General features: G+C 48.3%; 1 protein-coding gene and 1 long non-coding RNA gene across 2 annotated transcripts in view; one reads left to right on the plus strand and one right to left on the minus strand.

The window, feature by feature from the left end:
• LOC114596463 (uncharacterized) overlaps nucleotides 1–26,497 on the plus strand; it is a 333,985-nt gene that overhangs the window by 151,935 nt on the left and 155,553 nt on the right. Inside the window, exon 3 of the long non-coding RNA XR_003706534.2 lies at nucleotides 13,899–14,064. This is a non-coding gene — a long non-coding RNA (uncharacterized LOC114596463). The remainder of the gene's footprint in view (nucleotides 1–13,898; nucleotides 14,065–26,497) is intronic.
• SOX1 (SRY-box transcription factor 1) lies at nucleotides 9,918–13,914 on the minus strand. Its single transcript, XM_028728115.2, has one exon. It carries the CDS (start codon nucleotides 12,927–12,929, stop codon nucleotides 11,748–11,750), a length of 1,182 nt encoding a protein of 393 aa, XP_028583948.2. The 5' UTR covers nucleotides 12,930–13,914; the 3' UTR covers nucleotides 9,918–11,747.

Genomic DNA, 26,497 nt, shown 5'->3' on the forward strand with positions numbered 1-26,497 from the left:
TGAACATTTCAGAAGTCAAACGGACTTCCAGGGTACGACTGTAGTGAGGTAAGAAGTGGTTCCATTTGTGTTAACTGATGCACACATGCAAGCCATCACTTGGTGCTACCATAGAATTAAGGATATTCACTGTGTGTATGCAAGGGACGTGGGTGGGGCTGTGGTCTAAACCACGGAGCCTAGGACTTGCTTATCAGAAGGTCGGCGGTTTGAATCCCTGTGAGAGGGTGAGCTCCCGTTGCTCGGTCCCTGCTCCTGCCAACCTTGCAGTTTGAAAGCACGTCAAAGTGCAAGCAGATAAATAATAGATACCTTCTGGTGGGAAGGTAAAGGGCGTTTCCGTGCGCTGCTCTGGTTCGCCAGAAACGGCTTAGTCATGCTGGCCACATGACCCAGAAGCTGTACGCTGGCTCCCTCGGCCAATAAAGCAAGATGAACGCCACAACCCCAGAGTAGTTAGTGACTGGACCTAACAGTCAGGGGTCCCTTTACCTTTACCTTCCTACATGTATGTGTGGCATACCCCAGCCTCTCCTTTTAGCACCCCAAAATTATTTAGCAGGACTGACTTCCCAGCAGTTTATCAGCTAGGTAAAATCACCAGGACAGCATATATTAAAACATTTCCCATTGGACGCTTCTGATTGGAGGCTGCAACTTAGGTTCTGCCATGTACTGTGCAATCTGGGGCAGGAGGACACATTCCAAGCTCTGTTGACAACATCCCTGTTAAACTGCACTGTTGTTAGCTTGAATCATATGCCCGTCTTTTTGGGTCTCAAAGCATCAAGCTTAAATGTTTTGTCAGAAATGCTGGGAATTGCAGAAAGTGACAGGGATTTTGCCTTACAGCCGTGCTGTGGCTAGGAGCAGCTGGATTAGAACAAGGAACTATTTTGCCTATTAACTATTGACAGCAGTAATCTACCCAGGGAATGATCCCCATGACATACCTTTGTGTAGCCTTCCTTTAGCAGAGGTTTCTTGATCCAACTTCCAGACTGAAATATTATTTACCACAAAAAATAAGAATTAAAAAAAAAATTGGCACTGGCTTTTCGAAGCAACAGTCTCCAAATTACTCTTTGGTATCTCTCACGGCAGACATTCTTTCCAAATCCCTTATATTCCAGTTGTATTTACCTAAGCTAATGAGATATCCCTGGTACAGCACAGTAATTACTCACCTGTGGCTTTGGCATGACACCAAACAACCTCCTCCCCTTCCCAGTGTTTTGGGGGGGATAGAAAAACTGACTCTCCCTCTCCATGGTTTCAAGGCCTGCTTGGACTCACTTTCCCCCTCCTTCCCACAGAAAGGGATTTATCCTGAGGCTGTGTGGATTTGGATAAGGAAAGGAGAGGGACTTAACAGCTCTTCCAGGCTGCTTTACCCTGCTTTCTGGGAGATGTTTTCCTGCAATTTGGGCAACATGCCCCCTCCCACCCATACTTTGTCCATTCAGCTGCCTTCCATAGCATTTTAATTTTGTGACTGCATTGGTCAGCAGTTAAATGGAGGTGCAGAATATCAATGTTAGCGGTGTTGTTGAAGCCAATAAATTTGCTCAGAGCTGCATGTTTGCTTCCTTTTACTGCTGTGGTGACTGCAGTATCACATATTGGCCTGCATTCATTAAACTGTTTACACCGGAGTGACTCCCCACACATGCATGTTCATTGATAGTGATTCTCAACTAAAGGGGTGAATCACCTCCATTGAAAAGAAACATGGCTGGAGATCATGTTTAGTTATACAGAAGCTCTGTCTGCAGGGGAGAAGGGAATTAATACTGCGATGGCTCATTCACACATGTGGCTCATTCACACATGCAAGATCCTTTCATGTTGGAATCATCTGGTGATGAAGAGGCAACTGTAAAAATCTGTCATCCTTTGATGAATCATCCTTGTCTTTGGTATCCTCAGGCAAGTGTCCCTTAACCAAGGGTGACTGATGCTAGCAACTTGGACAAGTAAACTCATTTCACCTAGAAGGCCATTCTTTCTCCCACTGACCTCCAAAACGTATCTACCCAGCTGTGCCCAGAAATCTTTTAAATGTGTACCAAGTACAGGTACTTGGAAACAAAACCTGGTCTACAACTGCTTTAGAATGAAGTGGGAATGAGGTGGCAAAATCTTGAAGTGGTAGAATAGATTGTGCCACTTTAAACTATAGAATCTTAGAGTTGTGGTGTTGGAAGGAACCACAAAGGTCAGCTACCACACAGTCCCCTGCCACACAGGAATCGCAATCAAAGCATCCATAACAGATGGCCAGCCAACCTCTGCTTAAAAGCCGCCAAGGAAGGAGAGTCCACCACCTCCTGAGAGAGTCTGTTCCACTGTTGAACAGCTCTTACCGTCAGAATGTTCTTCCTAATGTTTAGTTGCTCCATCTTCCATGTGATCACCCTTAAGATATTTGAACATGGCTATCATATCTTCTTTTTTAAAAAAATATTTTTATTAATTTTCCATCAAAAAACAAAAGAAACATATAATACCACATTAAAACTTTCACATATTTTCCCTTTTGGACTTCCTTCAGCTTCTCTGACAATCATCCAAATTCAACTTTTTAAATTACACATTTCCTAAATTTGCTATTACCTTTTAGCATATCCTTCCAAATTTGCTTTTCTTTTTTACAATATTTCTCAAACTTTTACAGAGCTTCTTGAAATGCCACTAGCGTTATTCTCTCCTCACTGGCTATCATATCTTCAAGGCTAAACATGCCCATCTCCCTCAACTATTCCTCATAAGCCCCCCCCCCAAAAACCCCTTTCATTCTCTTTGTTGCCCTCCTTGGCGCATGTTCCAGCTTGTCAATATCCTTCTGAAATTGTGGCGCCCAGAACTAGACACAATACTCCAGGTGTGATCTGACCAAGGCAGAATAGAGTGGTACTATTTCTTCCCTTCTACACTTCTGTTGTTATAGGCTAGGCATGGGTGTCACCTATTTGAATATTCTGCTATGTGAAACGCAAAACCAACCCCCTGTACGTTGAAAACTAACACAGCAGAGACGGGGCTTTCTCCCTAATCTGCTAGTTTCAGTTACTTGTTTTATGTAGTGGGAGCTTTAAAGAGAGGCAGCCCCACTCATTGTCTGAAGTACTGGATTCTACTCTGGCATAGCATCTCATTCTGCTTCCTCTGTAGATTACACTTCCATTGCACTCTTTTCAGTTCAACACCACTCTTTGTTGGGTCTCATTTTCCTTCATCGTGCTGGCTCTTAACTCTAACTCTAAAGTCCAGGAAGTGGCTAAGAATATTAAAACTTCTGTACTATATCAGGGTGGGGTGAGGGCCTTCTCAGTGGTGACACCGCTCTCATGGAATAGTCTCCCCAAAGAGACTTACTCTCCTCATATTGTATTTTTGCAGCCTTTTAGCCAACCAGGCCTTTTAAATAACCTGTAATATTAACATCTGGGTTCTCAATATTTGGTTGGTGCTAACTTGTTTATTTCTGCTGCTAACAGGTTTCATTTTTAATCCTCTGCTGGGAAGGAAAGGTTTTGGTTGGTTTGTTCTTATGCTTCATTTTTTATTTTATTGTTTTGTTTTATGTACAGTACTTGCGTTTTAATATTGTATTTGTGTTCTTTTATTTCTGGTCAGCCACCTAGAGAAGTGTGTTATTGGCAGCCTATTCATAGATAGTAAATAAATAAATATTGTAGGGCCCGCCATAAATCATGATTTGCCATCCTTGGAAGAGAAGATGGCTGCAGTAGGAAGGGGGAATTTCCTCACTTCCTCAGCCTGGTCCTCCAGGTACTTGAGAATGTAATGTTGCCTGCAGGACCATCATGACCCTCTCAGATGGTGTTCATTTAAGCAGAGACCTACAAGGTTTGTGTAGAGAGTCAGCCTGCCATCCAGAGCAACAGATTATTGAAAAATATGCCAGTTGGAGGCCTCAAAAAGTGGAATTACTATGAAGGGATTCCATCTGAAATGGTCTCTGGCTCACCTTATGTAATAATAAAAGTAGCCTTTAAGGTGCCATCTGACCCTTTATTACCAAGCTAGAGGACATACATTTAAAAAAACACCCAAAACCCACCCAACTTACACTTTTATCTAAGCTTCCTCAGGAAAAAAATTTATTTGTGACATCTTAGTTCTAGCTTCGTAATCACTGGTTTTAGGAACGCGTGTGAAGAGAGGGGACACCCACCATTTTACAACACTTTCCCCACCCGGACTGCCTGAAGGCAAATGGTGGGCGAAAGAGCGTAAAAAGGGTTAATTTAACTCCGCTCGGGGTTGCATAAGCCTGAAGGGGAAAAAGTGTCAGAGAAACAACTGCCGCCAGTGGCACTTTCTTAAACTTTCTTGCCGGCACTGCGAGTCCTGCAAGGTGGCAAGAACAGCGGAGGCGCGCTTTGCGGCTAGAGAAGCGCAAGAAGGGCCGAGCACCTTTGCGCACCCTTTTGGCGCGAGAAAAGTCTCCTGAAACTCTGTCCCTTCCCCGGGGATGCCTGCCCAAAGGACACGAGGCAGACAGAGGTCAGGACTGGCGAGTTTGTCAGAAGATTCCACCCAGGCTTCAGCAGCCCAAGACAACCACACTGGTTATTCGACGCAAATGGCAAGGGAACCAGGGGCCTAGCCAGGGGGGTGCAAGGGGGAAGGTACACCCCCCCCCCAAAGCCAAGTAAACAAATAAAAATAACTAACTAACCAATCCCGTCGCCGATAGCTCGGCTCTAACCCCCCCCCCTCCAACAAAAGTCCTCCCATCCCAAAAAATCCTGGCTAAGCCCCTAAGGGAAAGTGTTTCGTTTCTGGAAATGTCTCCCCCGCCGACACACACACTCCAGATTTCCCGCCTTATTGAAATAGGGGGCCCAGGACGAGCAGAACATAAAAGAGATAAAAATTATATATGGTGGGAAGGTAGGTTATTACTTGCCAAAGACCACCCCTCAATTATAGAAGCTTCCCAAAGTCTCTGATATGTTCCTGCCCTCGCCCTATTATTATTATTATTATTATTATTATTATTATTATTATTATTATTATTATTATTATTATTATTATTATTATTATGTCTCCACTGATGTCTCTTTCTAGAGAGTGATATCCTTATACGCGGGACATACATTCGTGTCGATATGTTTTACATTCTAGGGCGAGAGGTGCACTCTTGAGGGCCGTGTGGCCTTCGAGGGATAACTATTCATACGCGCAGCCTCCTTGCTGAAGAATGACCCAAGCATAGCTGAATCAGAGATGGCAGGCTGTGTCGGGGGGCAGGGGTGGGGACACAGTGCCCCCCCCCGGTGTCGTTGGTCCCACGACCAATTCGGGCGGGGGGGGGGGTAGTCCAACAATCTGGAGGGCTACAGGTTTCCCAACCTGGTCTGTGGGGTCTGATGAGAGGAGAAGCCTGTTTCTCACTTGCAAGCCACCCTTGAGGCATAGCACGTGTGAACTCGCGCTCAGCCTCGTCGTGCTTGGAAGAGAGGGGAAACGTGTCTTGAATTCCCTGCTCGGCCATGTCTCTCCCTCCCTCGGCTCTCGGGGTTCATGGGAGAAAGCAGGCGAAAGAGGAAGCTTGGAAAGGGCCACAGAAATTAGATTGGTGCTGCCACTCCAAGTGCAGGGCTACCAAGCACCAGCCGCCTCCGTGCCACATCCAGGCAGGGCAGCAGCCCAAACGCCTGCGCCTCTTTCCCGCCAGGGCATGGCGTCTCCTCCCGGTGGAGCGAGCGCGCCAGAGAGCCGGCCGGGGTCTTCCTGGCTCAGTCCCCTGGCGAGCGCAGCAGGGCGCTCGGGTTTCACTTGTTGCCGGGCAGGCCGCTGGCAGCAGCGGGAGCCATCAGCGCTTCTCCTGCCGGGTGATTGTAAATAGGTTTGACTAGCCGCTGATCCCGGGGTCAGGGCTCTCTTCCTCGCTTAATCCCGCGCTCTCCAAACACACTCTGGCCTCTCCCTTCCCCTCCCCGCGCAGGACTCCCCTCTCCTATTCGCTCCGCTTCCCTCCACTTGGACGGCCTCCATCCCCACCCGCTCCTGTGACACCCAAGGGAAGGAGCTCCGCGCCACCAGCTTCGGGGGCGCCGTCCAGCCATGGGGAGCCCAGGCGGGCGCTCCTCCTCACCACTCCCGAGAAGAAAGGCCTCGTTTTTGTAGGTCCTCTGGAGAAAACGAGGGGTCCCTAAACAAAACAAAAACTCCTTCTTCATCTATACAGTGTGACTAAACTACACTAAAGCATGGACCCCGGGTGGGGAGGTGCAAGGCAGAAAGGAGTAACTAAAGAGGAACGGAGGAGAACCGTCCAGGACAAAAGCGAGTAGGGCGAAAATGGAAAACTTGGTGTGTGGTTCTGGTTCCTGAAGCAACGCGCCCGTGTGTGTGTGTGTGAAAGATCTTTAAGACCTAAATGAGGAAAAGGAGGAAGAGCCATAAGGACCCTCTGGAAACCGAGCAGAAAATGAATGCAAGTGAGAAGCGCTTAAATCGACGTGAACTGCTGCCTAGATCACAGCGTTAAAGATGCTCGGCTTCCAGTTAATTGCTGTTACAGTGCCATTGAAAGCCATAGCTTCAGGTCTTTTAGTTTCCGGGGGATTCGCTCGAAACTAACTGTTGCTGTATGATCAGCAATCGGGTCCTTCCCCCTCCCCCCTGCGCCCCTTGTGCCCAAGTCCCAGCGCCTGAGCTCACACGTGCGCCCATCCGGCCAGACCTCCGGGACGCGCGAAACCGATTATCCCGAGAAGGATAAAATGCCGACGGCGGGGAATGGAAGAAGGGGAAGCACTAAGTTAAAGGGGAGGAAAATCCCAGTCCAGGAAGTCCAGGATGGCTAGATAAATAGGGATGGTTCTCTGGAGGGAAAGGCCTGCTTCTCCAGGAAAGGGGCGAAGTCCACCTCGAAATCCCTAAAACGAACTTACTGGCACGGCTTACAAGTCAGTCCCTATCTGGCTCTTGCCGGGGTGAAAAGAGAAACAAGAGGAGGGAGATCTCACTGCGCCATAAGCTGAGTTTTTTCCTCCCCAGAGGCGCCTGCTTCCCCGAGCAGGTGCTGGTGGGGCAGAAGTGACTGCAACTAACAAACTCCCAGAGCCTAAGCGGTGAGCAAGAAAGAAAGAGGAGTTGGAAGCAAGAATTAGGCATAGGGTGAAGTGCGGGAGACTCTGGGAGGAAGAGTAAAATAGGAGGAAGTGCCTCCTAGGCTCCTCAGTTAAAGCGAAATGGGGCTTGGCGCGTAAGGAAACAAAATAGCGCTTATATAAGGTAAACCGATTTCTCCCACTAAATCACGCCACGCCGGGGAATCCTGGTGTCACACGACGCCAGCTTCCTTCCGACGCCTTTTCTGGACTCTTGAGCTCCCACTTATCTGGACTCTGAGCAACTCCGTGGGCCGCCTTGCCCCTGGCGGAGGGTCTGGCATTGGGGACGGAGAGACAACTGACATTGCGCGCAGAATTCAGCCCCCCTTTCCTTCCTCTTGTTCTTCTTCTCAGGGGCCTGATGCGGCTTGGCGAGAGAGCTGGGAAAGGGCAGATCGGTTGCCACCAGCCCCCGCCATCTCCCCAAACTGCTCCCCCAACCGCAACGGCGTCCCCTGGGGGCCCATTGTGCGAGCGTGGCGGCCCGCGAGGCCTTGGGGCCGGCCCTTCACGCTTCTCTGAGCAGATCTCGGAGTGTTCCCGCCTCCCACTTGGCCAAGATAAGATCTGAACGGGCCAGGGAGGGCCCAGGATGCCCACTGGTCCATGGCCTTGCTGGACCTCCTCCTCCCCCTCCTCTGCTGGGGGGGAGGGATGCTTGAAAGTAGACTTGAGGCTTGTTTTTGGGAGAGGTGTTGCCAGTTCTAAGCACTCGGCGGAAACAGAGCTGCCCACCCGCAGCCCTAATCTCCCAAGCCAGCGCAAATCAGCAGGTCAATGCCGAACGTTTTGTGATTTAAGTTCTGGGTTTGGGTGTTGCTTTGGCTTTTCCCAAAACCCTGGAGGGAGAGGGGGGAAAGGCTAGATGTAGGGATACTAAGCGGCCGGCCAGCAGCTCCCTCAAGCCCTCCCTTCCCCATCCTGTGTTTCGCTCTGTATACACTTTGCTAAGTGTATCTGGAATGACCTCCAAGCAGTATTGAAAACGGTGCGTTCAGTATAAATGAAATCTTCCATACACCAGAAGCAGATCCGACGATCAAATCAGAGGGCGAACAATTCTCCATCTCAGAATGAAAAATAAAGCATTTAAATCAGGAAATCATTTAAAACTTTATGTAGTTTTGCATATTAAATTATTCAGGCATGTGGCTTCCCAGGAGGTCTAATGATTTCTTCTTAAAAATAAAATAAAATTAAAACCCTTACATTTAGCTGGTTGCGTTGTGGGGCTTTGAACAAGGTTTTATGAAGGTTATTATTTGGCCTGCTTCTCCGCGGAAAGAAAAAAACAACAAAGCAAATACATGCACATAAGAATAACAAAAGCACCGAACAAAGTCAACTAAATGAGGATAATAATCATTCTGATTCTGGGTTATGGAGTGAGGCGCAATCTAACCAAAGACATTGATTTGATTGAGAGAGTTAAGCACACGTCTAAATCTTCAGCACTTAAACCAGTGAACATATAACGCATTTTAACTTCGCCTAGACTGTGTTGCTAATTATTATAGTAATAACAAGAATAATAGTAAATTTTGAAAAGTTTTGTTGCAGTTCATTTGAACATGGGTGTTAGTTGGCACGAGTTAATAGTAGCGCTGTAGGCAATAGGACACCGAGGGTTAAGGGGCAAGCAAAATGACTTTAAGAACTCCTCTCCCCAAACACAACAGAGAATGTGAAGTCCTTTTGGTACTCCTTCTGCCTCTCTCTCTCTCTCCCCCCTCCCCCGCCCCCTTCCCTCCAGAAAAGTTGTTGGCGCTATTTGCATGCAAAGAGAAGCGCAGATAGCTTTCACAAATACCTGGTGGTTTATTACATTTCCAAAAATCAGATCTCTGTGTGTGACAACAGCCAGTTAAATGAGTGGTAACTGGAAACCATAAAGGATTATTCACATTTCATATATATGTATAGAAATTTGGATTGGCACACACACCTCGCCAACATCTGTGGGCGCATGTGCATTGAAGAAACGGGTATGGTTTTTCACCGAAGCCCGGTTGCTGGTATTTTCCTTTGTGGCAAACCCCTTATTAAAGATTGAGCGGGAGAGGGAGAAAAATGCACAAGTCCCACATCGATTGGATTGCTGTAAAAGGGCAGGATCTGATACAAGCAAGCCACACACTCGCCCAAAGAGCATGGCAAGAGTTCCCACCCAGCTTTCAGACGCCGGTCTGCAGAGCGAGGGAGTCAGGAAAAGAGGGCCTAGCAAAATATCAAAAGGGGTGAAAGGAAGGCTAAGAATAAGTTGTATTACAGAAACCAACAAGGTTATTTGGGAACGAAGGTTGGCGACCACTTCCAAGGATGAGTAATTCAAACGAATATGGAAGGCTGAGAATGGGGAAGTTTCTAGCAGAGACCGAATAGCCCAGCCTACAGGCCTTAACAGATCACTTCGATAAAAGATCCATTGAAACCCAAGGAGCTTACTTCCAGGTAATGTGTTTGGAGCATGTAAGGAGCAGTGCCTGCCATCTGCGGGTGGTTTTTACTCTGGAGTAACCTGGAGTACGCCCAAGGACTTCAAAGAAAACCAACGGTGGCTGCTCCGGGGCAAGTTTTTTTCCGGAGCTGCAGCCAACTGATATACATAAATGAACACAGGGAGCCAATTACTCATTTGCTTTGCTCTAAGCTTTGTTTCCGCTCTGGACTTCACAGAGTCCTCTCTCCCCCCCACCCCCCCGCCTTCGTTCAATAGCCATAAATAAAAAAGCTGAAACAATAATTGTAAAATGTAGCCTAAACTGTGTCTTTACTGTTATATCAAGTTTAATATCGACTTCCCACTTCAGAATCAGGCAACGGAGAAAGTCACTTTAAATCAAATTTCTATGCAATTAAACAACATTATGATATCCGTACAAACAAATGCATCATTTTAGTGTAACAGCATTCACGGTTCAAACAAGGTTCCTTGGTATTCCGAAGAAGAGAAGACAGTGCTGGGACAAGAGATAGACTCCCCACCCTACCCCATCCGCCCAAAATTGTGGCTTTGTTCAGAAACAGTTTTTATGGTAGTTTTTATGTCTAATCAGTATTCAGCATCATAATTGTATCTAGCCTAAACATGGTGAGTCCAGTAATGTTGGAGTTATATCTAGCCTTAGGGCCAAGAAGGGGGAGAGAACCGTCCAAACCTATTTAAAACCGCTTCACTAACTTAAGACAGAAAACTTAGTACTGTAAGCTAGATGTTTCAATAAGCCCGTGCCAGAAATAAACAAAATAAACAAGGAATGCTATGGAAAGTATTTTAATCGGTCGCCTTCCTTAACAATACTCAACAGATATTAAAATAATATCCAAAAACTACACCATTAAAAAAAAAACTTTCTCCCCCTTTTTGTTGCTGTTCGCGATCACAGAAACTGTGAAAAGTCTAAACCCAAATAGGGATTTGTGTGGTTGCTGATCTTATTATATTTCACGTTATATTTATACATATAGTCAATTTCCAATCTCTAGTTTTTAAGGCATGCCATGAATTAGTACATTTTGGATTTACTGGTTGCACTTTCACTTTGAAATTGATATAACTCAGAATCGAACGCATCTTTAGAGTTTTATTTGTTTTCCTTTTTTAGCGGAAACGCCTTTTTAGTAAACTATATACACATTTATGAATTCCCTTGTAACGCCTAAAATTAATTAAAATTATTCCACAATGCATTTACAAGAAGAAAAAAAATACAAAAAATAGTTAACAAAAGGAGAAAAAAAATGCAGACGTAATAAACATTTACAAAATCCAGAATATCGTTGCTGGTTGCAAAAAAATAAAATAAAAATGTTTTTATAAATAAACAAAATAAGAAAAAATAAAGAACCCCGCTTCGTAAGAACTACAAAAAGAAGAAGAATTTAAGCGTGGTTTTGGATTTGCATCCCTTGGTACTGTGTTATAAACGAGAACAGTTCTCCCCAACATCTTTGCTTTCCTTAGGCAATAAAAAGTCTTCACAAGAAGCGGCTCAAAGAGTGACCAGTTAGTGCTTCTGTGTGGCAGAAAAGTTGGCGTCGCCTAGATCTTCGAATAATTAACAATTATAGTTATGTCTGTCTGTCTTTTTTGCCCTGCCCCCGCTTTAGCAAATATAAACGCATTGTGGCTCCTGGGTGAATGATAAATACTGTACAAAAAAAAATCTCAGTTAAAACACAGACGGTTTGTCTAAAACCCAAACAACAACAGAAGGAAAATATAACAACCCAACTCCCCCCCCCCCCAACCCCCAGTTTCAGAAACTAGTCCTTAGGGTAGAGAGGGAGGGACTGGGGGGGCAGCATTAGAGCAATCTGTTACCTTCTCTCTTCATTATCCTCACCATTAGGAATATTTGTTATTATAATTATTATGATTCTTATTACAACGTCATCAAAACATTTCCTCTCTCTTTCTTGTTGTTCTGTACAAAAGGAAGGGGGCGGCGGGGGGTGGGTCTGGGAAGATGGGCAGCAGTGGCGGCGAGGGGGACGAGGGGGCTCCCAGGAGAGAGAGAGCGCGACACCCTCCATTGCGCCCCCGCGCCCCTTGGCTGGTCCGTCCGTCCGTGCGCCCTTCCTCCCCTTGGCTCAGATGTGCGTCAAGGGCACCGTGCCGTTGACCCCCGTGCTGGCGCTCTGATAGTGCTGTGGCAAGGAGTGCAGGCGGCTTTGGGCAGCGGCGGCCGCCGCCGCGGCTGCTGCCGCCGCCGCCGGGTCCCCTCCTTCTCCGCCGGGCAAGTACATACTGATCATCTCTCGCAGGTCCCCAGGGCACGGGGCCCGCGAGTGCGCCGAGGTGACGGGCGGGCTGACGCTGGGCTCGGACTTGACCAGGGAGCCCAGCGCGCCCAGCGCCCCGGACGAGGCGGCCGCCGCTGCCGCGGCCGCTGCAGCCGCCGCCGCCGCCGAGTTCTGGTGGGATTGCGCGCCGTAGGAGATGCCCCCGTAGGCCGACGGCGAGGCGCTCATGTAGCCCTGCGAGTTGGAGATGGGGCTGTACTGGAGGGCGCCCATGTCGTAGCGGTGCATGGGCTGCGGGTTGTGCGGGTGCGGGTGGTGCGCGTGGGCGTGCGGGTGGGCGCCGCCGCCCGGGTGCTGGCTGTAGGCGAGCTGCGCCTCCTGCATCATCGCCGCCGCAGCCGCCGCCGCAGCCACCGAGCCCGGGTACGCGCCGTTGGCCCAGCCGTTCATGTGCGGGTAGCCCCCGCCGCCGCCTCCTCCGCCGCCGCCTCCCCCGCCGCCGGGGCCGCCTCCGCCGGGGCTCTCCAAGCGCTGGCCCACGCCGCCCGGGCTCACGCCGACGCCCATGGCCACCGGAGGGCCTCCGCCGGGGCCGCCGGCGCCCAGCAGCCCTCCGGCCAGCGAGTACTTGTCCTTCTTGAGCAGAGTCTTGGTTTTCCTCCTGGGCCGGTATTTATAATCCGGGTGCTCCTTCATGTGCAGCGCCCGCAGCCGCTTGGCCTCGTCGATGAAGGGTCTCTTCTCGGCCTCCGACATGACTTTCCACTCGGCGCCCAGGCGCTTGGAGATCTCCGAGTTGTGCATCTTGGGGTTTTCCTGGGCCATCTTCCGGCGCTGGCCCCGAGACCAAACCATGAAGGCGTTCATGGGCCTCTTGACCCGGTCTTGGTTAGCCTTGGGGCCCCCGCCGCCTCCTCCTCCTCCACCTCCTCCTCCTCCTCCCCCGGCTCCGGTTTGGCCCGAGAGGTTGGTGGTGACCTGGGCTCCGCCGGGGGAGTGCATGTCCGTCTCCATCATCATGCTATACATTCGCGCAGCTTTCGGGGGCCACCAGGCTCCACAGCGTCAAAACATAGAGCGCAGGAAGGCGAAGAAGCGGCGCGCCGAGGAGAGCGCACGAGCGGGAACCGACCAGGAGGACGAGTCCGGGCGGGAAAGAGGAGGTGCCGAGGAGAAGTAAATTATATAAGAGTTCACCACGACAGTCGAGAGCGAGGAGGGGTGGTGGTGGTGCTGGGGTTGGGTGGGGGAGAAAGTTGTTTTCTTCTTGCGCTCAGAGAGGAAAGCGCGAAAGCGCGCGCGCGGGAATCTCCTCGGGCGGGCAAAACTTTCTCCCTCTCCAAGAGTGTTGCGCTCCGGTTTCTGGTCCAGCTGGATTCAAAAGCGGCTCAAACAGGTGCCGGGCGGAGGCTCGGGGGGGAGAAGCGGAAGACGGCGCCGGCGAAGAAAGTCTGGCCGATCCACTTTGGCGAGGAGGTGGCGGGGAAGTGCGCGCCCGGGCTCTCTCGTCGCTCTCCTGCGTCCTCGGCTCAGCACACGCGCGCCTCTCTCCCGCACACACACACGCGCACACGCAGGCAGCCGCGCTCCCCTCCTTCTCGCGGCGGCTGAAGTGATCTAATGCGCGCGCCCCCCCTCTCTCCGCTAACTTCCACAGCGAAAGAGAGAGAGAGAGAGAGAGTTGAGGGAGGGAGCGTGTGTGACTCGCATCCGCTGGTCCCAAGTGAACAGAGGCGAAGAGACAGGAAATCCCCCTCCCCCTCTGCCGCCTCCACCACGCGTAAAAAAAAAAAGCGGGAGGGGGGAAATAAAAGAAAGGAGTAATTAAATCAGAAGGAAAAGAGGGAGGAGGAGGAGGGGTGAGTGAGGGAAAAAGGAAGAAAATAGTAAGGACGCGCGGGAGGGGGGCCGAGAGCGAGGGGAGGGGAAAGCCAAGAGCTCCCAGGCAGGCAGCAGAACTTGCACAGTAATTTGTTCTCTGTGGTTTCCCTCCTCTAGCCCGGGAGGAATCGGGAAAGGAGGAGCAGCCGAGAGATACCACGAGAGAAGAGCCCAGCAGCCATACACCGCGCACCGAACGGGGATTAAATTAGTTTGCCTTGGCCAATCGGAGTGCGCCGGCGGGGGATTATTTGCATGGCGCACTGAGGAGTGACGTCCGGAGGTGAGAAGTACAAACTATTATGGAACTGGCGGGGAAGGGCGAGGGGGGGAGCAGGGCGGGGATGGGGAGCCTTCGGGGAGGGGCCACGAAAGGGGGTCACACACAACCACCAGGAACGCGGATAAATAATAAAATAACTCGAACCGAACTAAGCGTCTACTAGGAAGCAAAGGCCGTAACGGCGAAAAATAAAATAAAATTCCGAGGGCATATATATGTCAATTCGAACCGGTTCAAGATGCGCTTCACCCCAAAAAGATCATTTAAATTTAAATCGCGCGCACCCTGGTGTCCGCCTGATCTTCTGGAACCGTGGCGTGTTTAGCTGCAAAGAATTCATTTCGGGGGAGGGAATAGCAGCAGCGACAGACGTTTTTGGCACCGGCAGAAGTTATTTAGTTTTTAAGCTACTGGACTTTTTCAACCTTGTAAAATTTCCTTTCTGCTTCTTCTCATCCTTTCCTGTACGGAACTTTTTTTGTTTGTTTCCTATGCCTTTTGTGCTTGCTGAGAAGGAATATAATTTTCCGCTAGTGTATCTTGACGCGCAGGTGTTTTCTGGGCGGGTGTTGGGAAAGGCAACATTTTAATAAGCCCTCAAGATTTATCTGTGTGTAAGAATCTCACCAAAAAGACTCTCCGATCTCAGCTCACTTGGAAGAAAGTTCTATTGAGATCAGTGGGACTCTACTTTGAAGTAGTATCAACAATGACTTATGGTATCTTAAAGATTTATCGTGGCATAAAGTTTCGTGAGTCATGAGACAATGTTGGGCAATTTTTAAGGTGCCACGAGACTTGTCCTTGGTGTTCTGCAGTATATAACAGGGTTACCTCTCTGGAAATTCTTTCAATTTAATATGTTTAGGATGGGGATGCGTGTCAAGTTTAAAATCTGAAATCACTATTTATAAAATGTAGTAGGCTGTAGTATAAGTTGCTTTGAAACTACACTATAAAACATTCAGGTCGGTGCTACCCATGTTTACTCAGGTGAGTTCAGCTAGCCCCATTCCCAAGTAAGGGCCTAGACGTTGAAGCCTAACTAAGAATATTTATTGTCATTTATGTCCCATGGACATCAGTGTGGTTTACCTTTGAGCAATTTTGGAACGGGGTGTTTAAGAAAGATACTAATGGAAGGGGGGTGTTTAAGAAACGTAATGCTCGTTCGTGTACTTCTTGGTCCTTAGTGAAGATTTCTCAACTTCCCAGTAGGAGACAGATCTCCAAGTAGTGAAGATTGTTTTAAGAATGGAGAAATGAAGCCCCATATCCTAGCACAATGCTTGGAACAGAAGTTCTTTCCTGAAGATGTCAATGGAATTTGCTTCCTTGTAATGTGTGCCAACCTAGCAGTTGGAAAGCACACAGTGCAAGTATATAAATAGGTACCGCTCCGGCGGGAAGGTAAACGGCGTTTCCGTGCGCTGCTCTGGTTCGGTAGAAGTGGCTTACTCATGCTGGCCACATGACCTGGAAGCTGTATGCCGGCTCCCTCGGCCATAAAGCGAGATGAGTGCCGCAACCCCAGAGTCAGTCACGACTGGACCTAATGGTCAGGGGTCCCTTTACCCTACTGTGTGGCTAAGATTACAGGCATTGTACCTACAGAAGTTGATGAGAAATCTGTACAAAAACTCATGGCGCCCAATCTCAATCAACAAACCCCTCCAGCTGACATGCCATGTAAAGGGGACTGTCCTGATCTTAGAAGGAAATCCCAGTGGAGATAACTCTGTGGGTCTTTCTGGTGCCTGCCTGAAATAGGGGGCAGGACTTAAATAGATCAGTTTATGTTTCTGCCACACATTTCCCCCGCTTTTGGAACTGATTCATGGATATATCGTTCCAGAATAGATAAGCTTTAGGATTCCACAGCAAGGTCTTGAAATATATGTAGCTAGGGAGATCATTCTCCCTCATCTGAATATGTTTCTTCACCTCTGTTGACTTTTGAGAACTTCTGGCCCCCTCTAAACCAGAATTGTATAACAAACAACGCTTGAATAAAACCTTAAGAAGATACTTCCGTTGAATAGGGTAAACTGCACTTTTCCCTTGACTCCACGGTTTTCAATGTTTCCCCCCGCACCCTCTTTCTTCTTTATTTTCCCCTATCATGTATATAAGTAGACCTGCCAACTGATGATAACTTAACTGAAGATGCATCTTGTGAAGTGGACTCTAATCCATGCCACAATACATTTGTTAGGATTTGTTGGGTGTTTATTTCAAGAAGTCAACAACCCGACTGTGTTGTCTTTGCTGCAACAGGGCTATCAGAAATGCATTGATATGTTATGCCTCCAAGCGTGGTAAGAGACTGCAATTAAATCAGTCGCAGTTACTTTATATACCAGTAAATATTCCAAACGCGTAATAACCAAATCACCAGCAAAAGGTAATAGACCAACACACCCTCTTGACTCCTTTTCATAGAAGGACACGCTAACTAATCCCCAGGGCTGCGCCCGTCCAATCTCTCTTCCCCGCCCATGTCTTCTGCAAAATGTTTAAACTTTAAAGGGCTTCTCTTATAATGCCTACGGCCATCCTTTCATGCTGCCTGTCATCTTCATTTCACACGACTGGACGCTAAATTGCCAAAAGTGCATCTTAAAAGTCTGGCAGGTTCTCTTGAGGTATTAGCTTTCCTGGGCAACAGTCTACTTCATCAGATGCAAGAGTACAGACCTTGGAAGTAGCGCAACATCTGTTTGGCAGGCGACTGCGCTTTCTCTCCCCTCTCTCACCGAGGAGGTCCACAGTAAAAAGCAACCATTAAAAATAGTAGAAGGAAAATGAAACAAAGCAATAGACTATACAGAAACATGAAATAACTGCGAACTCATTCCCTAACGTTGTTAACACCGGTCTACATTCACAATAGAATCGAGGCCATCCATGGGCTCAGAAACTGCTAACCAGGTTATGGCGTTTAAAAATCAGTATCTGAAGCTAAAGAAAAGAAAAAACAACTCTCGGAATAAGACCTGGCACACCTCTTCCCCCTTACACACTAAAGGTATGGGGCAGGCCCCCTTAGGTATAGCGTGGTGTAGTCGTTAGACTAGGACCTGGGAAATCTGGGTTCCAATCCCCACTCAGTCATGAGGTTCACTGGGTGACCGTGGACCAGCCTGCAGGGCCAAAACCACTTCAAAGAGAAGAAGATCTAGATTTACACGCGATGGCTCAGAAGATCGAGGAGAACTTGGTGTGGCGCTGAAGTTTATCCTCTGCAGCCAAATGGCGCTCTAGTGCAGAGGGTACTCCAGGGGAGCGGAGTATTTAACACAAGGTGCCACTAAGTGTGGGTGTTGTTTTTAAAATGTCGCTATTGAACTTGCTACTGCCACTGCCTGAAACGGGGCATGGAGAAGTCCTCAAGACCTTGATTCGAAGCATCCTGAGATCAAGTCTGGTGGGAACCATATTAGACAGATGTGGTCAGGGCAGAGATGCCACCGGCTCTCTTCAACCCACCTTGTAGCGTGTGTACGTGTCCGTTGAAAGAGATTTGAAACAAACGAACAGCTAACTAAGGAGTGGAAAATATTTTTTCCTACTTTTGAACTTCGGTAGCCAATCACAGATAGATTGCCTAAGATTTGACTTGAGAAATGCAGCAATAAATATAGAACAGGATTTCTAAGTGGCCGTCTCTGTCTCTGTCGTTATTCACTGAAAGGCTTGTCCTCTTTGGGCAATTGGTGTAGAAGTTGTGTAATAAATAATAATATTCAGTAATTGTTTAGAAAGTATTGAGTGCATTTATGGGGCAATGAAGCCAATGTCGTCGATGCAAACACCCACTCATTCCATCAATGTAAAGCGATACAGGACGGAGTCCAATCTAACCCACACAGTCTTGGAAGTAAACTCGCTCAATAAACAGGGCTTAACTTCCGAATAAACATGCCCACAACTTGTTTATTGAGCAAAGTGCGTCTCTCATTGATCCTCACAACAGGCTCATGAGGTTGTGAGACAGCCGCCCTTCCCGTTTTACAGACGAGAAACTGAGACCCAAAAATTACTGACAGAGCGAAGCCAAACTGCCTGTTATCTGGTTGCCCCGTGTAAAATGGTCATTCCCTGAGCACTTACTTCGAAACAAGGGTGCCAACTAGAATAACAAATGGGGGTGGGGGCGCGGCGGCAGGTAAGCACCGCCTTGCAAAATCGATCACAAGATGCGGCACACGCACATACACACACCATCTGAATGCCCATAAACTTTTGGGGTGCCTAGCCCCCTCAAATATTTTATTGGGGGCCCTAGGAGTTGACTCATATGCTTCGAAAAATATTATTAAAAAGCACGGAACATACACTTGAGTAAGCATGCATGCATGCGACCAGGCTGCAGAATTCGGCCATTCGTTTATCAATACGGATACCTGGCATTACCCCCAGGTTGCCTTTTGAGTCAATTTAAACTCTTAAATAACATATCAACCAACTTTCCAATGCTGGCAGTCAAAACCTTTGGCGTGGTAGAGGCTACCACGGGGCCAAGGCTAGCAGCGCTCACCTTGGATGGCTGCACGTGTCTTTTTGCTAAGCGGCAGGGGACTGACAGCTCTTGCGCGTGCCAAGTAGGCAGCCGGTGTGGTGTGGCGCCTGGTGCCGAGATCCCTACACGGGCAAGATCCGAATGCATGGACAGTCTTTAGACCTGCCTTGGAAGCAGTGTAACTTGCTCCTGTAGAAAAGTGGTCCACACCATCCGCACGACCGTGTGTGTGTGTGCGTGTAGGGCCATTTGGCCCAGGACCTTAAGCTCAAAGGTGGCCTCAGATTTAGGCACGTTAAATTTTGGGTAAGTTTCCCAACTTATGTTTACACACATTGGACCAAAATGCGACACACACTTTCTCAGCTTGAAAAGCAGGTGCTGATGATCTCTGAGGTTTCGCTCTGTTTTTGGTGCTTTTTCCCGCTGCTGCCATCTTTGTTTTTATTATCGCAGAATCATGGAATTTGTAGAGATGGAAGGGACCTGTGGATCATCCTAGTCCAAACTCCTTGCCATACAGGGATAAGCAGCTGTCCCATGCGGGGATCGAACTTGCAGCCTTGTTCATTATCAGCACGGCGCTCTAGCCAACTCAAACCTCGAAACAAAATAAAAAAATTCCTTCCAATAGCACCTTAGAGACCAACTAAGTTTGTTATTGGTATGAGCTTTCGTGTGCATGCACACTTCCTCAGATACACGAAAGCTCATACCAATAACAAACTTAGTTGGTCTCTAAGGTGCTTCTGGAAGGAATTTTAAAATATTTTGTTTCGACTACGGCAGACCAACATGGCTACCTACCTGTAACTACAAATCAAACCTGGAAGTGACTCGGGCCTTTCTAGACCTCTGAAAGGGCCTGACCACCCGTTTGTAGCTGGAGGAGTGCAACCTTGAGTTTCAAGGCTGCGATCCTGTGCATAGCTCCCTCCGAGTGACACCCCCCCCCGACCACGGTGAGGACCCGTCCGGTCCTGGAAGGGAAGGGCCGGAGGAGTTGCGCAAGTGCCTTCCACCTTGCATGACTAATCCATCAATCCTGGCGGCTCAACCCAGTGACCCCACTCCCCGAAGTCTAGCTGATCTGGTGGGGAAGATATTTTTGTTTAGATGCATGCAAAGAGGTTCGGGACTGACCTGCAAGTGTTCATTTGCGGGTGGTGTCGCCTGGCTGTTTCCATTGTGTTGCGTCTTCACAGTGAAAGAGCTGGAGCCTACAAAGTTTCAACTAGGGGACACAGCCAGGTGAGCCCCCTCCTCCACCTCGAAGGGGAATATCCCTCTAGGAACCTACAGTGTCTAGCCAGGCAGTACTGTATACGCTTTTTAAAAGGAATGCTTTAAAAAGTGTTTCTTTTCTTTCTTTCTTTTTTAAAAAACCAAGTAAGGTGATGTTATGCCAGATGTGCCTACCTGATGAAAACGACCGTTTGGTTTAATTTAGTGTTAGTTTATTAGGTTTACATATCGCTTCACGCAGCCAGAGGTGCCTGGGAGCCATTTACAGTTATTAAGATGCAAAACTCACAACCATTTAATAAAGCAGTACATTAAAAACAACAACCCTAAAACAGGACAAAATAGCCACTGGCGGAACAATTCTGGTGGCTCAAACCAGAATTTGGTGGGTACTGCAAGAAAAAGTTCCATCCGAAATGGCTAGCCAGCTCGTTGTGGGGATTGCTTGGTGGCGGTGATTTTGTTTGGCCCTGGGCACGAGGCAAATCCTGTCCATTGCGAGCAAACTGCTCTCGGAAATGGAGGCCTCCTTTAGGTCCAGATCAATCCAATCCAACAATCAAATTCGGGATTGTTCTCAGGGTAGCCCTACTTACGTTTCCCTGGAACTTTTAGCGATACTGCTGGTTTGTGAGTTGCACCTTTCGTGAACCAGCCCACAGAGTACCCTTGGAGCCACTTTGGTGGCAAGATCTCATGGTCAAGATCATTTCTGGAAAACAGCTTGAAAAAGACGGAATATTTCCCCCTCATTCCCTCTCCCCCCGTTTGTTTTCTTCTTCTTCTGAGAAACAGGCTCGCTCGCTCGCTCTCCAAATGAACATTGCCTACATTATACAAGGCCTGCTTCACACGTGTATGGTCAGCACGGCCCCTAAACATGACAGCTGGCAGCTGAACGAGTCAACTAATTCTGCGATTAAATTCTGCAGCAAGGTGCGTCGAAGGTGGGAGATCCAGGCTGGTCTGAGGATACCTGAATTTCTTAAGTTTTCTGGGAGATCAGGAGGGCGACTCGCAAAGGAAACTCTCCACACCCGCCCCTCTCCCACCTCGCCCACTTTGCCTGCTTCTTTCTGGTGACTACGGCGCAAAGCGCGTCCAGGTGGGGAATGCCGTTTGCGCTTCCTTGGCCAGCCAGGAGCTGGCGCTGCGCACGCTGGAAAGGCACCGGCAAGTCCCCTAGGAGGAAACGGGGGGAGAGGAGGAGACCCTTCTGGAGAAGGAGCGCCCGACCCGAGGCTGCTGAGAGTGAGCCGAGGGACGGGGGGTCCGGGCTCGGCAGCGCAGGCTGCGATCGCCGTCTGCTGGCTACTCCTCGGCTCCGGATTCTGCAGCGGGGGATTGGGGAAAGGGGGTGGGGTAGGGTGTTTGAGGACTCCCTGCTTCACGCCACTGGCTCCCCACGGGCTCCTGCCCCGATTCCCTACCCTACTCTACTGCAACTTCCGACTGAGCGCTTTCTCCGCTCTCTTGCGCAAATGCCCCCAAGTCAACCCAAAGCGAGTCTTCTCAAATTCTCAATTTCATTTTAAGAAGCGTGTTCTAATCCACTTAGCAAAAGACCTAGGGGGTTGACACACGCTATCTAAGCAGGGCCAGTCGTGATCCTCATTCTCAGTGAAGAGTTTTAAAACTCGCAAGCTATTTGTGATTTGGGAATCTTTTCCAGAAGGTGAACCAGTCCTTTCCCTTTCACCTTTCACAAAGGCTTCCCACTCTGACGGTTCTCCTGCAGATTCCTGAGCCCTCTCTCACCCCCGAGGCAAAGCGGCTATAATGTTGTTGTTGTTGTTGTTGTTGTTGTTGTTGTTGTTGTTGTTGTTGTTGTTGTTGTTGTTGTTGTAGTAGTAGCTTCCCAGCTCACTGGGTGAAAGCGTTTGGAGAATCTCTGGAGCTTTCGAGTCGGGGCTCACCCCTGTGAACAGTGCTCACACATATAATTCAAATTTCACAGCTGACCTGTTCTGAAAAACCTCAATCAGCTTCTAATTGAAGGGAAAACAAAATATTGCTTCCCTACAGCAGAGCTAACGATTTAATCATTATATCAGACATTATAGCTTTTAATTAGGCTAATGCTGATACTGTATGGAAAAGAGATAATTCAACACAGTTCTTGATGGATTCTGTAATTGGGTTAACGGAGGGAGCAGTTGAGGGAAGAGACGTCAATAATATTCAAGCCGCGTCTATAGCTACCACCAGGTTTATGAATGAAAGGATAGAAACGGGGCGGGGGGAGGCAGAGGAAAGGGCTGAAACTTCGCGCAGGAAATGTTTCTCTCCAACCTGTCCTGTGCCGCCCCCTGGAAAGTTCCCGAGGACGAAATGGAGTCACCGGGAGGACCAAATTCTGGTCACTCCCAATATCGGGACCTCTTTCTCCTCGGATCTCGAAGTCCCTGCAATTGGTGTTTGTTTTCTCCGCGCTGGGGTTGAAATGCAACCCCGCGTGCCTATCAGCGAGATGTGAAAAGCGGCTTCTCCACGTCGTCTGCCCACATTTTGTCATTATCCCTCGACAAAACTGACTTGATGTGTCTCTCAGCTGAAGAGAAGTTGACATCTCTGCTCCCCGAAATCTAGGGGAAAGCGTTCCCTCGAGCGACGCGTTTCGTCTCCTCCTTCAAAAGGAAGGGAAAGCGAGTGTATATAAATAACCTCACATTTGAGGTAATACGAACAGGAGCGACTTGGGCGCATCGGAAAGGAAGTGCCCACGCCTGTGGAAACTGGAATTGGTTTAAGATCAGTTTCCCTTTTCGTAGAGACACTGCGGATTCTTGTTGCATTTTAAAAATTATTATTAATCGCCAAACAGGGCGAAGGGGCGCTGACTTTCCTTCTTAATCCCCTCGTTCGGGACTGAAAATAATTAAAGACCTGGCCGCTATATTGAGGTGAAATTAACAACAACGACGACGACAAAAACAGTTTCAAATGAACCTGTGAATCTAATTACAATATCCAGAGGAATGCTGTCTAGTAGCACACATGGATTTGTGCTTTCTGCCCTGTAATAAAAACAACCAGCCGATGTTTAGATGTTGTCGAGCCAGCTGATACACTTCCCTCCCAACCACCCGCAATTCGGATAAAAATCTATTTCCCATACATTCTGGGGCAGCTTGAGAGAGACGGGCTAAGGAGCGGCTGTTCCCACTGCCTCCAATTCTGCTTGGCACGTTAACATTAGAAAAGACAAGCAAGGCTACAACGGTGGTTTTCGTTGCACGAATATAAACGGCTACATTACAACCCGTATTTTGAGCCGCAATTATTGCAGAGAACGAAGTTGGCGATCTCTGCGCACAAAGGGCCCCTTCTTCTCGGGGGCCCGGCGCCCGCCGCTCTCACAGCCTCCCGTTTGAAGAGGCGGGTTTGCTGGGAAGTTGGGAAGAGGACAAGCCTGGCGCTTTTTGCAGGCGCTCTTCCCTGTTCTGGGAGCGGTGTGCTCAGCACGTGTAACCAGGCCTGAACCTTCCAATGGGCGTCCTGGAATGCAAGTTCCCCCTGCAAGGTTGGAGCACACCCTTTCGTCACGCTTTGTCAGGGAGAGAGTCTTTTATAAGCTGTTTGTTTATATTATGCCTTAACTAGACTCCCGGCACAATATTGTTTTGAAAGAGAAATATTCTCTATTGTGATCCATCCTTGTCTTATTTTGTCAGTAATTACAGCAGAATTAAACGGGTCATTGATAAAGTTCCATTGACACAAACCCCTGTAATTAACAGTCTGAATGCACCTTAAAAAAAAAAAAACATTCCTCAAGAGTTGTAATTTTTGAGTCTTTGTGTTGTTAAAGGGATACACGTATAATAGGAGAGCACTAGAATTGCTTAGAAAGAGCCGTGGCTAATTCCGGATTCCACCTCCCCCCCCCCAACCAAAAAAACACACACCCTCTACAGCCCAATCAGTAATGCTTTCTAAGCTTTGACTGATCAGAAAAACACCACCACCTTTAAGACTAATAATAATAATAACATGAGCAGAATAATATATATATAGTGATTTATAGGATTCAATACCCCCACCCTGCTGCAACGATATTGTTGTGACATTAAATGTTTCAGGCTCTCATAGGATGGCACGCCTTGAGTAGGAAAATTAAGAAAACAACAACTATATTGTAAAAAGAACAAAACAAAAAAAAGCCGGGTACTTTTTAAAGGACGGTTATCGCGTCGCGTTCTCAAGGATGAGACACGACCACTGCTTTGGAAGGAAATGCCAGGGCAATTTCGAGCACTGATGCCTCGCACGAGGTGCCATCGAACCGCATTTCTGTAGCCTGCCTGGCCGGCCCCTCAAGTAGAAAAGACACCCCTCCATCAAAGTCCAGCCAAGACAAACTGATAAGGAGAAACCTCCGACTGAAGGCAGAAGTGAGCTAACTCCTCGCCGCTGCCCCCTCTCCCACCGCCCCTTCCCGCTTCCAAGCCATTCCCTGTTATTGCAAATTAGATTAACCACCCAGGCTTCAATATACATCTGACACGGGGTTCACCGGAGAGCGGAGGATCATCCACTCCAATCTCTCTCTCCCCCCCGCCATCGGAGCATCTCCCATAAATTACATCTTGTCCTTTAATACACTTTTCTATGAGATTAAAACATCACTTTGACACGGTTTCCAGTCACGCAGCCGCATCCCCCGAATTACTTCGAAAAACAGCAAACAAGGCGAGACATCTAAATAATCTCCCAAATGCTGTTTCTGGACGTTTCATTACGCGCAGAGGGGAATACACCCCACCTTTGCGCCATTTAATGCCGTTAACCTCTCCTCTTACGAGCAGGAGTCGAGTTCTAGGGAGTGAATCCTGTTTCTTTAAGATCAGGGTGGAAGGAGATTGTTATCCTAGTCTTGGTATAAGCTGGAGGTTGATCAGACATAGTAGGAAATTAATAATAATAATAATAATAATAATAATAATAATAATAATAATAATAATAATAATATTCTGGGCTATGTTTTTTGGGCATGGTTAAACTTTCTGCTGTGACTGTTTTTGGAAGCTTATTCTTCGAGTTAGTTGCTCGTCCTATAACTTCCCTGCAACTCATCCCTCGGTCCTCCGAGCCCCGCCATGCAGGGAAGACAGGCTTTATGCGCAAAAAAATGAGGGTGCTACTTCACTGAGACTGTGGTCCAGATAGATGCCTGGGCCATTGGGCTCTGTAGCTCACCCCGATGCCCCTTCTCTCCTTTTTCGGTCCGTGTGTGTGTGTGCGAATTATAGTGGAGGGTGGGTGGTTCGGAGGGCGGTTGTTTTGGGGGACATCATACCGTGGCCATGACACTTGACCTTCCGAGTCCTTCTGAGCTCAGTGAAATCGAAAGGCAGATCCCAGAAAAGGTTACAGGAGAGATGTACGGAAAGCCATACTGTATAGTACAATCTCTGTCGTCCTCCTGTTTTCTACCTCTCTCTTTGCTCACTTAGGATATATTCAGCTACACCCACACACCCAAGATTATTCACATCAGGGATCCAGTCCTTCTCCAAATCAATTTTTATGAAGGAATGTTGCTACTTTTTCTGCACTTCAACTCAGCGAACTTCCTTTGGGCGTCGGTGGGTTGTTTTTATTCGTTTTAAAATTAAGCCCGCAACCAGCATCTCCGGGGTGCGCAATCTAAACAATTCTTTGCAAACGCTCCCTTTTTTAAAAAAAAGTTATTTGGTACACACTGATGCCCTACATGGTTCTTAGGCTTCTGGTAGAGCAAGACAGGGGAGGGGTGTGCGTGTGTCCACGCGAGATAGAGGAGGGGTAGCAAACTCTTTCCCTCTTCCACTTCTGTTGCCTCTCAGGACTCTCTCCTCGAATTATTTAATGTTGAGTTTGTTCTGGGATTTGGCCCCAAGACACCTCACCTAGTGACACCGCGGAGCCATTCTCGTGTGAAAGTAGCTTTCGGAGGAATAACCCTTATGAGGCTACGTGATGCGAACTCCTTGCTATCCGATTTCCGCCATACCGTTGGCAAGACACGCTTCGGACGTCCAGAGAATCCGGGACTGAGGCGGAGCTGGGCATGGCTTACCCAACACCTTTAGATCAGAGGGTGACAGCCTAAGCGCAGGTATGTTTACCCGGAACCAAACCCCGCGGGGTTCATCGGCCTTCTTACCCGCAAAGAAGTTGCGCGTAAAAATGCAGCCTCGGCTGCGATAAGGTCGCAGCACAAGAAAGTGAAAGTCTGTGTTGTTCCATTGCTCCCCCCCCTTTTTTTGGGTGGACTATAACCCGCCTCGAGTAAAATGGATGAGGCGAAGTACACACGTATAAACAAATAGGTTTCGAAACGCTGCGTGCCACCTTTAGAGTTACGCAGAGCTCTGCTTTCCATTCTTCTTGATGAAGAGCTCTGTGTAGCTAGGAAGGTCGCTTCCGCCCAGAGGGCCTGGAGAACGCCGGGCTCCACTTGCTCTGGGTTTCAAGACAGTTCGATCACTGTATCTAGAACCTAACTGGGCGGCCTTTTCCTCTTCCTCCCGCATCCTCACTGACTGTGTGTGACCCTATGATGCTCAATTAAGTGCGCACAGGATTGCGCCCAGCTCGGCACATTTGACACTGGGATCTTTGCTCTCAAAGCCGGCGCAGACGTTTTGTCTCTCTTCCTTTCTCCTTTCCTCTGCCCCTTTT

The sequence above is a fragment of the Podarcis muralis genome, chromosome 4 (genome assembly GCF_964188315.1).
Source record: "Podarcis muralis chromosome 4, rPodMur119.hap1.1, whole genome shotgun sequence".
In the NCBI taxonomy this organism is placed as follows: Eukaryota; Metazoa; Chordata; class Lepidosauria; order Squamata; family Lacertidae; genus Podarcis; species Podarcis muralis.